Source organism: Epinephelus lanceolatus, chromosome 19 (assembly GCF_041903045.1).
Source record: "Epinephelus lanceolatus isolate andai-2023 chromosome 19, ASM4190304v1, whole genome shotgun sequence".
NCBI lineage: Eukaryota > Metazoa > Chordata > Actinopteri > Perciformes > Serranidae > Epinephelus > Epinephelus lanceolatus.
Window position 1 is genome coordinate 3,570,852 of NC_135752.1, and position 15,932 is coordinate 3,586,783.

The 15,932-nt window shown below is 38.5% G+C and overlaps 1 protein-coding gene across 1 annotated transcript in view; it reads right to left on the reverse strand.

Moving 5' to 3' along the window:
- Window positions 1-15,932, reverse strand: part of eeig1b (estrogen-induced osteoclastogenesis regulator 1b) — a 45,165-nt gene that overhangs the window by 13,429 nt on the left and 15,804 nt on the right. Inside the window, exons 3-6 of the mRNA XM_033647626.2 lie at window positions 6,544-6,664; window positions 5,847-5,876; window positions 1,440-1,556; window positions 1,278-1,324 (exon numbers count right to left, since the gene is read on the reverse strand). Of these exons, the coding sequence (XP_033503517.1) occupies window positions 1,278-1,324; window positions 1,440-1,556; window positions 5,847-5,876; window positions 6,544-6,664 (315 nt within the window). The remainder of the gene's footprint in view (window positions 1-1,277; window positions 1,325-1,439; window positions 1,557-5,846; window positions 5,877-6,543; window positions 6,665-15,932) is intronic.

Genomic DNA, 15,932 nt, shown 5'->3' on the forward strand with positions numbered 1-15,932 from the left:
TTTACAGCCTGGTACAAAAACAGTTTTGTCCTCTATAGATAATCTCAACATTCATGACAACTGACTAGGCTGAGTTATTATATAACTCACCCTTTTACATGTCATTAAAGCTTAAAGTTACGCATAATTAAGGGCGTGGCTGCTTTGAACAACAGGTGGGTGCTGTCAGTTGACAAATCGTTACCACAGTGACAACGCTGCTTAAGTAATGTAACCATGGCGTAACCCCAGATTCACATAGGCGTAGTATAGGCGTAGCAGTAGCTGTCGCTATTTCAATGTGTTTTCATTCAAGAAGGTTAATTTTGGTCACCTTCAAAAGTCTTGTTTAGCATTTGGTTGTACTCAAAGATCCTATAAGGAGTTGGATATTCACTTTTTTTGGTCAGCACATTTTGTTTTAATGGTTTTAAGTCTGTTTTTAGCAGTGTTGGGCAGCAATGCGTTACTGTAATAATATTACTTTTTCCAATGAGTAGTGTAACTAATAAAATTTCAGTAATAATATTAAAGTTACCCCAAAACCAAACAACTCCTTACAATGTTACTTTTGTTATCACCCCACTACTGACCTGAAATACAACATAACCTCAGCGGATTAATTTTTGAAATTGTCGTGTTGCACAGGCACGTCACAAAGCAGCAAGCTAGTTTGGAAGATGGAAATGCTTACCTCAGTGGCTGGAAATATTCCCATTATTTTGATTTTGTCAGAAGGAAGGATGACAAGAACACTATTACTGCAGGTAGTCGTACTTAAAACCTTTCCACTGTGAAAAAAACCCTCCTCAAACCTCTGGTCTGAAACACCTAGTACGACCAACAACGTGAAGCTCCAGGAAATACACTCCACCAAGGGTGAGCCCTCCTCAGCCGCAGAGGTTGGCTGTAGCCCTACGCTGCCTAATAACGAAAACTGCTTTTTAATTGTTGACACCTGCAGGCTACGAAGAAGTAATGAATATTGTGGCTACATATGTCACAGCTGAAATGTTGCTCCACAAGTGACTCTCCATCAGTTATCTTCTCCACCCTCTCACATAAATATGATCACATCTAGCACAAAAAATCCAAGGTGGCAACAACCAACATGCCAAACTCAAGGCTTCAGAAAGTCCACAAACCAATTGGTGACGTCATGGTGGCTACATCCATTATTTTATACATTCTGTGTTTAGAACCCATAGTGCCTGATTGCTGATTGAGTGTGACTGACACTAACTGAGGATCAGAAGCAAATCTGTATGTTTGAAAATTTCTGATCAAGAGGAACTCACGTTTTAAAGCAGGGATCCCCAGATAGAAGAGTCATCCCAATTGTTACCTATAAAAAAAAATAGTGTTACTCAGTGCTGATCAGTTCTGTGTGTGTGTGTGTGTGTGTGTGTGTGTGTGCGTGTACATGTGTGTGCGTGTGCGTGTGTGTGTGGTCGCCCTGCCTTGAGGATAGAGTTGTCCTGTCTAGTGTTTTTGGTGTCATAACCCTCCAGGATGCAACATCTAACTGTAGAGCCTGAACCAGCAAACTCTGCAATGTTGAGATCAGCAAAACCTAGCTGGAAACAGACAGACAGATTAGCAGACAGCCAGACAGATGAGCAGACATGATAAAACAACAGAAAAAGTAAAAACGCATTTAAGATGGGGTGTAGAAAGTCAAACAGAGATTAAGAGTAAAGTGGCGGTCAAGTCTGGTCCACATTCTTTTCAGGAAGTGTTTGAAGGAGAGAGTGACTTTATGTAGAAGTCACTAACCTCCTTTAACCTCCTCATTCATGATTTTCTGCCCAGTCAGCACTGCTTCTCTCTCCAGGGGTCACAGTTTGTGGCAATGTTGGTGTGTGTGAGCCTGTGTGTAAGTGTACTTCGTAATGATTGTTGATCCTGTTAACATATTTTGTGCAAAAGTGTCTCATCTGTGCTTACAGTGAATCTGCAAATGATGTCTAAATCATAAATGCTTTGCTGAGAAGGCTGTCCTTTACCTCCTGCAAAGTAGACGACTATGATTTGAAGTAAACTCCTTAGTCACCGATGGATTTAAAACAACTTTTTTAGATTCATCCAACACATTGACACACAGAAAGAAATCTTGACAACTACAGGCCAGATCCTATTAAATGTGGCCAAAGTTTCAAATAATGTTGTAAATGTATGTGAAAGTAATTTCTGTGAGCAAAAACCTTAGGCTTCACACTGTTCTGAATACTCCTTTACCACGTTTTTTGTCCACTTTGGCTACCATCTGCTCCAAGCACACTGCTGAAAATGTTAACATTACATACACTGCTACATGTAGCTACATGCTAATGTCAGGGAAACGTGAAAATGTTATAGAGGGCTGTCACAATATTTGACCTCCTGCGTAAAGGGCAGTAAACTTCTGGTTCATTGGTCGATTGGTTGATCGATATGCTCATACTAAATTCTCATTGGTCAGACAATCGCTGGTGTTACTTTAACATGGCCACGTCTCCACTAAAGCATGTCTTTCTCCAGCTGGAAACAGCAGTTGTCATTAGCACTATCCTCTGTGACGACTGGTCTTTGTGGTATTTGTCTTGCCCTTTCTCCAATGTGATTGGATGACTGGTGACAGTGAAAAGTGCAACGTTTTACCCAACATTATTCAACTCTTATTTTGAACCTGAAAAACATAATTAATCACAAAAGACATTTCGTGTCAGGTTTATTAGTATGGATTTATCACTAAGTCTCCAAAGAGTCAGTGCAGCTCAAGGCTGGATTATAAGGAGCCGTACACATGCCGCGTTTTTTGCACCCTCAAATCAGCTCTATGTCTGTCCCACGGACAATAGGCCTACACACAAACAGTGCCTGGAAGTAGTGTTGTTTTTGGCGGCCTGTTTTAATTTTAGTTTTAGTCTAGTCTTTGTGTCAAACTGTCATTTTAGTTTTTATTAGTTTTAGTCACATTCATACTCTTTATTGTCTAGTCAAGTTTCAGTCAACTAAAAGTCTGAGCATTTTAGTCTGATTTTAGTCAGAATAATCCATGACTATTTTCGTCTCATTTTAGTCGACGAAAACTGTTGACATTTTAGTCTAGTTTTAGTCAGTGAAAATTGTATTTTAGTCTCTTTTTAGTAATGCAATTCTATTATACCCAGTCAATATAGTATAAGTACCTAGTATAGTATAACCAAACCAAAATTTTCTTTTCTAAATCAGCTCCTAGTTAGAGCTAAATATATATTTATTTATACAACAGTTAGTTCCGACCGAGTAATTTGATTGGACGAGAGGCATTCCGTGAGTGCTGATATAACATCACTGGGACTTGTAACAGTAAAATCACTCCGCTCACAGGTGTTGTAAGTAAGGGATAATGTATAATGAGCCGGTGAATACTGGGAAAATAACTCCCGACAGGGGAATAGAACCCCGACGCGCACCCTGCCCTGCTGGCAATGGCTGAATCTCCTTGTCAAGGAAGCGTCCCTAGCAACGCTGGGCTACATAGCAATGGTCATTACACAGTATTATCAGACCTCTGAATGCTGCGACTGACCAATCAGAATACAGCATTTAATAGAGCCGTGTAATAAATATAAATACAACCGTTAATTAACCAACTGTCACACTCGCTACATTGACGCAAACGGACACTATAGCGTTTCACCAAGAAGATGGATATTTTCCCCAAAATTACATTTGAATTAAATTATGAGTGGTCGTCAGGAGAGGACGAGGAAAAGGAAAGCCAGGACTCTTCTGTGCAGACCTCCAGGTGTGTTTGTGTAACATCAGCCGACCTCGACAAACTGGAGAGGAGCAAAAATGAAGCGAACACGGTCAGGAATTATCAATGATCATCTGATGAGGTACTGATGAGGATGAGGGAGAGTGGAAGCTGAATCCGGCCGTGCCAACATCCAGGTTTGCCAACGTTTCATCAGCCGAACTGGATGAAGTTACACAGTTGCAGATCAATGTAAATACAAAGTAGCTTGTGAGTTCCTGGCGTGTGTGTTGCGTTGCCTGGCAACAGACTGGGGGATCGCGGAGCTACATAACATACTTTTATTTCATTACCTTTTGTTAACATTTCCTTACTCAGCATTGCTGTTTAAGCTGTTGCTGAACTGTTGTATAAAAGCAATATCACATGAGAGCGAGTGATGTTGTACTGTATATTGTCACGGCTGTAATCCGTCTGCGCAGTGCGATGCACAGCCTAGGAAACAGAAATACTGCAAAATAATAATAATAACGCGACTAAACATTATAACGTTATTTCATCTTGTCTCGTTTTGGTCAACGAAAATGAAGAGACATTTTAGCAGAGGTTTTATTTTGTAAACCACATTTAGTCTCGTTTTTATTTGTCAACGATATTTCATTATATATTTAATTATAGTTACCATCACATGACCACCATTTACGTTGCGTCTCGTCTCGTTTTCGTCACGTGATAAAGGTTCGTTGATGACGATATTTAGTCATACTTTTCGTTGACAAAAGCAACACTACCTGGAAGAAGATCAGTTCTGCACTCAGGATTTCAGGTAAATAGGCTATGATACACTGCTTGTTGAGGTTTCTTAGTAACCTCAGACGCAACCTACCACCGTGTTCTTGAAAGCTGGCACAGAAAAGGCAAGAAAGTAGCACCCAGCACCTGACTTTGCATTTCCAGCATGTGTACGGCCCCTAAAGCTTCTAATTACCTGAGCCGTTGTTTGAGCAGCAAGATGGCTAACGTTAGTTTCTGGGGCTCTCTTGTCTCTCTTGCATGCACAGACAGAGATATTTAATGTTAGTAACATTATGTTGTACATGACATCGTCAAGCCCAGAATTAACTTTATAGTGTCCAGTATGTCAGATTTTTCTTATCAGTCTCTTTCAGTGCCTGGGGGTGAGACAGACTCATACATGCAGCTCAGGTGGAATTGTTACAGTGCACAGTTTTGTTTTGTTTTGTTTTGTTTTGTTAACATTACATTGGACATCACACTTATTTTTCATTCGAGGCATTCCACTTGCCTGAACACAGAGTTAACTTGCCGTGGGCAAGTGTAAATGTTGAGTCCTGTGACCGGAATAAAAGTGATTTGGTGGACACACAACACTACCAGGTAGAGTGCACTCAGTGCACTGTGGCCAGTTATGTTGATACAGAGATAACGTGCTAATTTTTTCCCTCATCAACCAACTGATTGGTTGAAGAGTATGTAAAAATTTAGTTGACCAACATTCTGCCCTACAAAATACAAGTACCTCAAAATGTGCATGCAGTAATAGGCCCCCTTTAACTTTCAGCTGTGAAGCACTTAATATGTATTTAACCCACATTTCACAATTTATTTTATGAATCACAACTTCCAGTTATTGTCCTTCTTGTGATTTTTTTAACAGAAGACAGTGGAACGAGAAGGTACCAAAGTCCCCCTGTGACAAACACATTGTATATGCATTACTCAGCATGTAGTGACTCTAGTAATTAGTCTGGAAATATAAAATGATCCCTATAATCAAGGTGATTTAAGGTTCCACTGGTTCAGCCCCGTTCAGCTGTTACCACACACACACACACACACACACAGAGTGTAGTTAACACAGTGTGGTCTGTTATTGGCCAATTCACACAGACACATGCATCTGAAACAATGCCATGTGATGGTGACATGGTTAACACATATTTTACCATCACTGACACTGTAAAAGTCTGTTTTATGAAGGAGGAAGGTCATTCTTAACTTTATGAGCCAGTCAGAGTTCACAGGTAAAACAGGTCAGCGGTACTGGGCTGAGCTGGATTAAAGATGAGTTTTGATATTTTATGTATTTTAGCGGTTGCTATTCATCACAAAATAATCTTACCTTTGAGAAGGCCTTTCCTCCTTTAAGCTCCTGGAGAGATAGAGAGCAAAAGAGACTGTCAGAGTCAAATCTGTGTGTGTATGTCTCTATAGACACCATCTCTATAGATTCGTGTAGAACCAATATGGAACCTGGGACAGGTGCTGTGCAACAACACTCGCCGGGAGAAAATGTTGGCTATTGTACATTTCTGCAAATGTTTGGGCATTTCATACGTATCATGTCAAGGATTCTTAAGTGGTGTTGTATATGAGCTGACTTTTCTCATCAGGAGGTAGAGGGAATGGTGGATGGCTTCTCATGTAGGCAAAGCACCAGCCAAGATGCAGACCACTGCATGAAACTAGCAAACAACAAAATCAGTTGTTTCTTAGCAACTCATTGTTGCTTTTCCACTGGGATAGTCCCACAAAAATTATTTTAGGCCAAAACATGACCTTAACAATAACCAAGTGGTTTCTCTGCCTAACCCTAACTACACGTTAAACACAGCGTTGTTGAAACATATCTGCTCCATAATAATGTAAAAAAGTAAACTATCCATGGTTTGCAGAAATGTACAATGGCAACATTTTTTTGATACTTTGCATCAGTTGAATCATGCAGTTCAATCATTACTGCATTATTGGGTGGTTGGGGGGTTTAAATCATGTCCATGAGTAGCAATGAGAGGTGGCTGCTGGGAATTGTACTTTACCTTACGTACAGAGACCCGGCAGATGCAGGGGTCCAACACTCCAGTGATTGGATTAGCACTCATTTTACACACGAAAGAGAACTTCTTCCTCCATCGAACGCAGTTCTGCTGCACCTCCTCCCTACGCACACACACACACACACACACACATCCGGTTAGACTGTGGCCTAAAACAACAGGTATATAGGTGTAAGCAGATAGGTTGACAACACCTCTGGCACACTAAATTATAATAATAATTATAGCTGCTGCGCAGCAATGGTCGGGGCGGGGCAATTTTAGGCAAAATTAGGCAATTCTGAGCAACACACACACTAAAACAAAGCATATCACAACCTAGATGTTACATCATATAATTATGGCATGCCCTTCAAATTGTGGATGAGTGGCTGAAGTGATCAGACTCATAATATACAAAGGAAAGAAAAAACTCAAGAACAAGAAAGTAAGAATAACATTAACTGCTAGCAATTATGAACAAACTGGCCTGATCTAGCTTAAAGCTAAACATTATCCATGGTGACAAAGATGAAAACATTTTTTAAAATGTAAAAGTAGCTATTGGATAGACTCTGCATATTGACTGATAGCTAAGACAAATAAACAGGGAAAAGAGACAAGGGATAACAGGGAAAAGTGTTGATAAAGAGTATTTGTCTCTCCGCAAAACTGCCTGGATCATAATTATTTTAACCTCAGTAGTCTGTAATCCACATAGCATGATGCCTGAACATTGGACTTTCACATTAGAATGTCCGTTATGCCTTAGCTGAGGCTTGAACTCACAACTTCCAAGACTGAGGTCTGTCTTCTATCTCACTGAGCTAATTGGCAAGTGACAGCTTCACAAATTGACTAAGCCAAGCATCAGAGTGCCAGACAGTAGCCATCCATGCCATGGAAAAGCAAATTAATTTGAAAGTGAAAGTTCCAAAGCTGTAGCACATACGGTTGATTTGTTATGAATTTTCAAATTTAGAGGCTTGCTGTAGTGCCACCATCAGGACTATTGTCTTGTGTTTCCAGTTGAGGACATCTGGCATGGGACTGGACCTTTGTGAAAAGTTTGGGTAGATTTCTCATAATGGAAATGTTGCATGAGCTCAGGCTTTAACTCACAATCTTCAACACCAAGAACCATCATCTATCTCACTGAGCTAAGTGGCAAATGGAAATATCACATGTAGCTTCACAAATTGACTAAGCCAGTCACCTGTGTGGAAGACAGCAGCTGTTAGTGTGTAAAGGCAGATTTCAAACAGCCGTTTATTAAGACAAAAACCCGAAAATACACAAATTGCATCTAGACAGCATGGAGATGTTGGTAATTTGTTTTTAACAATGATTTATTGGCTCCATAAGTGAAAAACTGATGTTTAAAAATGCCATTTTTGCATTGACTCCAATTGCTCGCATGAGAGCAAAATTCAAAATGCTGTCAAAAATTCAGTTTTTGAGATAAAATTCTGATATTTTCCAAACATCATCTACCATGACTCTAGAATTTTGTCATTTTTTCATGACATTGAAGATTTATTTAGCAAGAATTTGCATGTATATGTTTACAGTACTGTTTACAGTCAAACATTTTGATGCACTATAGGCTCAATTTTTGATAAATCAAAAATCTGTGTGGATCTTTTGTGTAGGACAGTCTGAAGATGCTCTGTAGCAAGTTTGGTGTCAATGGAGCAAAAATTGTGGCAGGAGATAGGTTTAATAAGTTTTACAGTTTTTGAAAAAAACAGATTGATGGACTTCATAATTTGCAATGGGTTTAAATGTACAAAAGTTTCTTCAGTATTGGGGCTACATTTTGGTGAAAGTTGCAAATCTGTAACACATATGGTTGATTTGTTGTGAATTTTCAAAATTTTAACCTTTAGAGGCTTGCTGTAGCGCCACCATCAGGACTATTGGCCTGTTTTTGCAGCTGAGGCAATCTGGCATGAGACTGGACCTTTGTGCAAAGTTTGGTGATTTTCCGCGCATGGGAAGTATGATTTCTATGATTTTTAAGAAGAAGAAGAACATGCAGCAAAACAATAGGGTCCTGGCAGCTTAGGCTGTCCGGCCCCTAATAACAATAATAATTTTATTTGTATAGCACAGTCCATACAGCAAGTGCAACTCAAAGTGCTTCACATAATGAAAAAAATTGCATAAAAGACCGTATAAGATAGAGTTAGTAACATCTGATCTCGCGCGCACACACACACACACACACACACACGCACGCACGCACTAACACACACACATAAAAAAACGAATTAGGTTTAATACCAAATAATCAAATAAAAGCTACAAAAATCTAAAGTCTACAAGTCTAAAAAGATAGATGTTAAGATTTTGTTTGAGGCTGTCAACTGAATCAGAGTCTGACATCCTTTGGAAGGCTGTTTCAGAGATGAGGGCCAATGACACAGAATGCAGCATCATTGTACTTTTTAGTTCTACTCTGAGGGACATTTAGACCAGAGGTGGAGGATCTTAGGGATCTGGAGGGAATGTATTCAACCATCATATCAGATCAATAATCAGGAGCCAGTCCATTAAGAGATTTAAAAACTAAAAGCAAAAATTTAAAATTAATTCCAAAATGAACACTAAGCCAATGCAGAGGCTTTAAAAATAGAATAACATGTAAACAATGTTTTGTCTTGGTGAGTAGATGTGCTGATGCATTTTGGATCAGCTGCATTTTAAAAAAAAATTGAGAGGCCTGAGAACAAGGTAATAAAGTAGTCAATTCTGCTGGAGATAAAAGCATGAACAAGTTTTTCAGTGTCTTCTTCAGATAAAAGACGATGCACACAGGCAGTGTTTCTATAATGAAAAAAATGCATTTTCGGTGACGTTTCTCACTTAGGGTTCAAAACACAGGTCACAGTCAAAGATAACACCAAGGTTCTTTACTTCACACATTTGTTCATGAGTAAATGAGAAATTGAAATTGCTTTTTTTTTTATCCAATGATTAGGACCTCAGTTTTGGGGCACATAATCCTCCATCCGTGAAAACGTGGATGCTTCACACAGCACTTCCCCCCATCAGCACAGAAGATCTATACAATCAGCACAGTTTCAAGGTGGACACCCAAGATTAGTGTTACCCATTCAGTATCTGATCAAATATTTCCCCCTCTGTTCTTGAGATATGACAGTGAGTAATGGCCAGAAAAGTTTTTTATGCAGAACATTATGATGTCACAGTAAAGTTGATCTTTGACCTTTCGGATAAAAAATGTCATCACTTCATCATTCTTAATTATTGGACATTTGTGCGAATTTTTGTCATAATTTGTGTAAAAATTCCTGAGTTATGGCCAAAACATGTTTTGTGAGGTCACAGTGACCTTTGACCACCAAATTCTAGTCAGTTTATTCTTGAGTCCAAGAGGACGTTTGTGCCACACTTTCCCTTAAGGCATTCTTGAGATGTTGTATTCACTGAATGAGATGGACGCAAAGTGACTGTTACCTTGACCTTTGAGCGCCTAATCAGTTCATCTTTGAGTCCAAGTTGATATTTGTGCCAAATTTGAAGAAATTCCCTCAAGGAGTTCTTGAGATATCGTGTTCACAAGAACAGGACGGATAGACAGATGGACAGACAGATGGTCAGACAGACGACCCTAAAACTTCTCAGTGTCTCTGGCCATGGCTATCACTGGCGTGGAGGCATAAAAACTCATCTACACAACAAGATATGGACATTGAGCAGTGAGCTGTTAGATGAAGAGTGATGGGCTCTCACTGTGGTGTGTTTGAACCAGAACATGTCAGAGGTGTCATGAGTTTAAACAAAGCCTGAGAAATCATGTAATGGTCCTGGCTGCTTACTTACTGATGCTGAAAGCTTCATATTATATTAAAGATTAATTGTATGTAAATATGTTATTTAACACAGGACATGATATTAAAAGCTACAGTCTGCCTGATCTTAGAAAAAATAAAGTCCATGAGGCAGTGGCAGATGACTGTTCAGATGATCTCATCTGGTTCTGTTGAGGGGTTTTCCACTTAGAGATTGAAAACAGATTCAGTGTTTATCTGCGTGTACTTTGGTGTAAGACATTTACTGCTACTACTTACACTCTGCAATCAAATTATTTCAGCAGTGTAGCTGCAGTCATTTTAAAATATTCTACAGATGGTGTCCACAGCAGAGGACAGAAAATGGATAAGACTAATTGTATTGAGATTCTTTATTTGGCAACAAGTAACAGTGAAAAAATGACGAAGGTACATTGAGAATGCATTCCTCCATGAACCCTATGGCTCTGTTGTAACAGAGTCAAATCCCCCTAAACAAAATGGTCCTTTATATCTTTACTGCACAGGATTTATTATCACATGTGCATGAGATGGGGTTAGGTAGCATCCACTGTATAGAGAAGCCATCTTTAGCCTACCAATAGTCTGATAAAATACACGATTGATTTTGAAGGAGGCTAACATTACGTTACTTTACATTGTGTCACCATGTAACATTCAAGAACGAAAAATGAACTGCAAATTGTTCAATTAATGGTTTAAAACAAGTAAAAATATGTTTCAGTCTGTATTTGATGACCTGGGATGAGAATGTGTTGATCAAACCCAATCCTTTGTTATAAGGAGTGACTTAGTTGCTCATTCTGACGTTAGACTGACAAGTTAACTTGGAATCACATTACATATCAGATGCCTGTATGAAAGACTTTACTGAAGGAAACACAGATGCTTTCAGTAACACTTTGGCAAGTAGCAACATCTCCACAAAATTATACACAGTATATATCTTTAACCAAAATTTCAAGTGGAAAATAAAAACATTGTGCGGAAGCCACCAGAGACTCTACAGAAATGTCTGTCACTCACAACATGAGTATCAGAGCCAAACAGTGACTTGATTATATGTGTAATAGGACTGTTACCGTTAATGCGTTAACAAACGTAAAGCGTTTATTTTTTTAAAATCACATCACTTTTAATCACATGCTATTTTTGCCGCCTTCCGTGTTTCAGAGGTTATAAATGGCTGAGTTTTAAAGCTAGAGTGATGATACTGGTATCATATGAATCTGATAGACCTATAGAATCCAGTTGTACCAATCATGTTATACTAGCTTCCCAGGAAAGGGGCTAAAACACACTACAAAGTTAGGCTATAGTTTGGTGAGGGAAAAACAGCACTGCCATTTTCACAAAGGTGCCTTGAGATATCTGAATGAATCTGAATGAAAATGCATTCTGTGGGTCCCCTCAAGTCTCCCCTTTACAGACATGTCCACTTTATGTTAGTCTGTTGTGTCAGTTTTGGGCACAAACTATGCACTTTTTGCATGCAATGTTTATTACAGATTTATGACTAGAAAAATTTGACCCACCGTACTGAGCTGCATCTCAAATTAATCTTCAGGTTTCCAGCCTTGAGGTGATATATATATATATATCACTTCTACATAGCATGTATTGTTGATCTGTTATCCCCCCTTGCAATCAATTATGAATAACTATTGAGATTTAGTGATTAATCACGATTTTAAAAAATAATTGTTTGACAGCCCTTATGTGTAACCAACACAAGAGCACAGTGTTTCATATCTGCATTGTGGGGGTGTGAAGGTGACAGAAGGCCAAAAGGACATCTATGTAGAGAAAGTAAAGAAGTACCACTCTTTCCTCAATTAGCACAACTACTGATATGTGAAAATGTCAATGTTATATCAATGTGAAGCAGGGTGGAGCCAGTCTGAAGCACAGACTACTTTAGCTGGAAAAATAAAGACCTGAAAAGGCCTGCATTTGTGGAATTTGAGAGGCCACAGGGGAAATGAGGACTTGTGGGACTGATCCAGTGTGTCCCTTGCTCAATTTATCACAGGCTTCTCTCACAATGCTAATGAATTGAGAGCAAAGGTAAGGTGTAACAGCTGAGACCAGCCCAGTTATCAGAAAAATAACACCAAAGCTGTCAATGTGAATTACTATCTCTTCTACTCTGTATTCTCTCTCTCTCTCTCTCTCTCTCTCTCTCTCACACACACACACACACACACACACACACACACAGGTTATCAGCGTGCTTGGCTTGTCCCAGCTGGTTAACTCTGATGTTATCTGTCCCTGCATGGCTGTCAGAGGAAACACAACATGAGAATTGTCAGGCTCTTTACATGGTCAGCACTTCAGTTACACAACACACATGTGCAGACTCAGCCTGCTGCTCTCCTGATAACACACTGTCCCGCATGCTTGGTCTTTGGAATGTGATGTTTAAATGCAGGTGGAGCAATGCAAACAAAATGGAAATCTGAGCACCAGCACTTTGTATTGTGATGGACATCATTTCTTTAACTTATGTACATGCATGTCATACACACTCTGTTAATATTGCATGTTTGACAACACAACTTGCATGCCCATGTCATGCCCTAATTAAAACTCTCAACATTATCTCATTTTGTTTCACAGATATGCCTGCACAGTTAGCTACCGATGTAATTATTCTTGAAAACATTAAAACTGCAAAGCTGTGTTTTATGCTTACACAAAACAAATTTTCTTAGAGATGCAAGTGTGAAAGATTTAGGGAGATGTTGTGGCATCTAGCAGAGAGGACTGCAGATTCCAAGCAGCTGGTTAGAATTCCTTCAGTGTTCATTGTTCAGGAAGTTTTTATTGTGAGCCAAATTATCCACAGAGATCTCATCCTCTCAAGAACAAACAGACCAGGTGATTAAAAACACTAAAAACACTGAATAAAGCAGTTACACGTTTCACGTTACAAATCCGTGTTTCTCCTACACTGTTCGGCATGTTGGAGCCTGTCACTCAAAGCATAATTATGAGTAACTTGAAGTCTTAATAAAATGTAAACAGGTGAGTTATATAAAAATTCACTGCCATGCAGTTGTCATGAAGGTTTAAATCAGCTATAGAGACCAAAACGATTTTTTGCAGGATCTTTATTTTATTTAAAAAAGTAAAAAAACAAACAAACAAAAAAAACAAATAAAAAAATAAAACAACAACAACGGGAGAAATGAACGCAAATTTGTTCATTTTTTGCAACACTCAACTCAAAATTCAAATTGTCAAAGAACAAGAACTAGCTGATAAAGGAAACTGTGAGCTAGCTCTTGTGAAGTGTGAACTTACACAACACTGCTTCTGGTTTTAGCTCTGTTTTTGGTCTCCACCAGCTTCGTACAAAAATATCTTTCTCTCTGCTTAATGCTACAAAGCTAGTCTCTAACTGTGTCTGTGTGTTGTTTGCTGCTGAGCAGGTAGTGTTTTCTTTCTCATATTTGTTTTTCAAAGGATAAGAGCTTAAGTCAGTATCTTCAGGCATTCTTTTACAACATTAACTTTAATATTAACTTTATCCTTGAAGCTTTTCCCACTCCGCTTATCTGCAGGGTGACCTGAAGTTTACAGCTCCGAAAACAACGAGCCTGGAGGCTGCCAGCTGCCTGGGAGAGGCAGAAAACAGCCAGACAGGTTTTGCCACTTCTTTTCTTAGAGCCCAGCCTGCCTGCCTGCCTTCACAAACACACCATTATACAGCAAGTACATACAAGTAATGCTTTCTCTCTGACTAGTTGGTCACCGCCTCCAAGGGACTGTTCATAAATGTCACAGACTTACTGACCAGACTTACTGACTGATACATGCTTTATATTTAGACACTGTTGGCTGATTGGAAAAAAAAGGTATTTACTAAGGTTGACTCCAAACAGTCACCCATTCAATGATTCGATCTAAGGAGCCTGATTCGACTGCCAGTCTCACAGTCAAATCATTGTAGTGGACGAGAACGCGGTTATGAAACAAGGGATCATTCTGTTTATATATGGGGGTTCTGAATGTCTAATTTTACGTATAGTAGTATCCCAGTAAATCTTAAAATATATTTGCTAAAAAGCAACAACATACTGTTTCAAAATCAAAGAATACATTCACCAATCAGAGCACTCACATAACGCAGCGCTAGCAGAGTGCTAAATATCTTTTAAATTTATGAACGATTGCCTGTCAAAATAAGCAGGGTCCCTGGTGCATTGAAAACTGCCAATTGCAACTTAAAGCTCTGTCTCCCTGCTTCTCCCCCTCTGCTCTGTCTGTGGATTGCTACAGTGGCAGGGATTAGGGCCTAAAGTTCCATTTACAAGATTATTTTTGGCATTTTGTTGCCTTTATTGATAGGACAGCTATACTGTCCTACTGCCCTTTGGTCAAAATTGAAATTTGATTGCAAATGATTCAGATTGCCCCCTTGAAACCACATCTGTGTTTATGAAAAAAAAACTCCCATTAAATCAACAATGGTGCCATTTGCGATAGGCTACCTGCCTTTAAAAATGGAAACCCATCTCAGTCATGATTTTCATTTCTTTTCTTTTTTTTTGTTGATCAAATAGTCAGTAACAATCTTTAACAAAATTAAATGCTTACTTTAAATAAACTATAAAATCTCTGAATGAACTATATATATATATATATATATATATATATATATATACATATGTATATATATACAGTACAGGCCAAAAGTTTGGACACACCTTCTCATTCAATGTGTTTTCTTTATTTTCATGACTATTTACATTGTAGATTCTCACTGAAGGCATCAAAACTATGAATGAACACATGTGGAGTTATGTACTTAACAAAAAAAGGTGAAATAACTGAAAACATGTTTTATATTCTAGTTTCTTCAAAATAGCCACCCTTTGCTCTGATTACTGCTTTGCACACTCTTGGCATTCTCTCTCGCATTGAATGAGAAGGTGTGTCCAAACTTTTGGCCTGTACTGTATATACATACATACATATTAAAAAAACTATTCAAAGAATGTCTTATTTTCTTTGATATTTTTGTCATATACAGGTATGCACTGATGATTATTGGGTAATGTGTATGTTGATTTTGCCTAATGTCAAGTCTCTATTAAACCAAATTAGATCATATGACTGAGATAAAATATCACATCAGCTTTACTAATCATCAAGAAAATTCAAGGGTTGTCAACCACAGATATAACTCTCGGTGATTAATTAATTTTTAATTAAAATGAAAATACAAATGCAAGTCAACATACTGGCATTTATTTATTGTGTAAATGGTAATGATGGTTGGGGAAATTATGATAACAGGATAACCATATATTCAAAGTGGGTTTTTGATTAGCAAAACACTCTGTGATGAAAAGGGCATTGCAATAAAAGAAGATTCTTAATCTTAAGGGTTACCACATCAATAAAATATAAGAAATCATCAAAATGAAGTAAGAAACACAACAAGAAAGTTGGATGAACACATGTAGGTTGTAGATACTACACTTTGCCTTTGCAATACTGTTTTAGTTGTTTAAGGTAATCCAAAGGAAAAGAGCAGAGGTC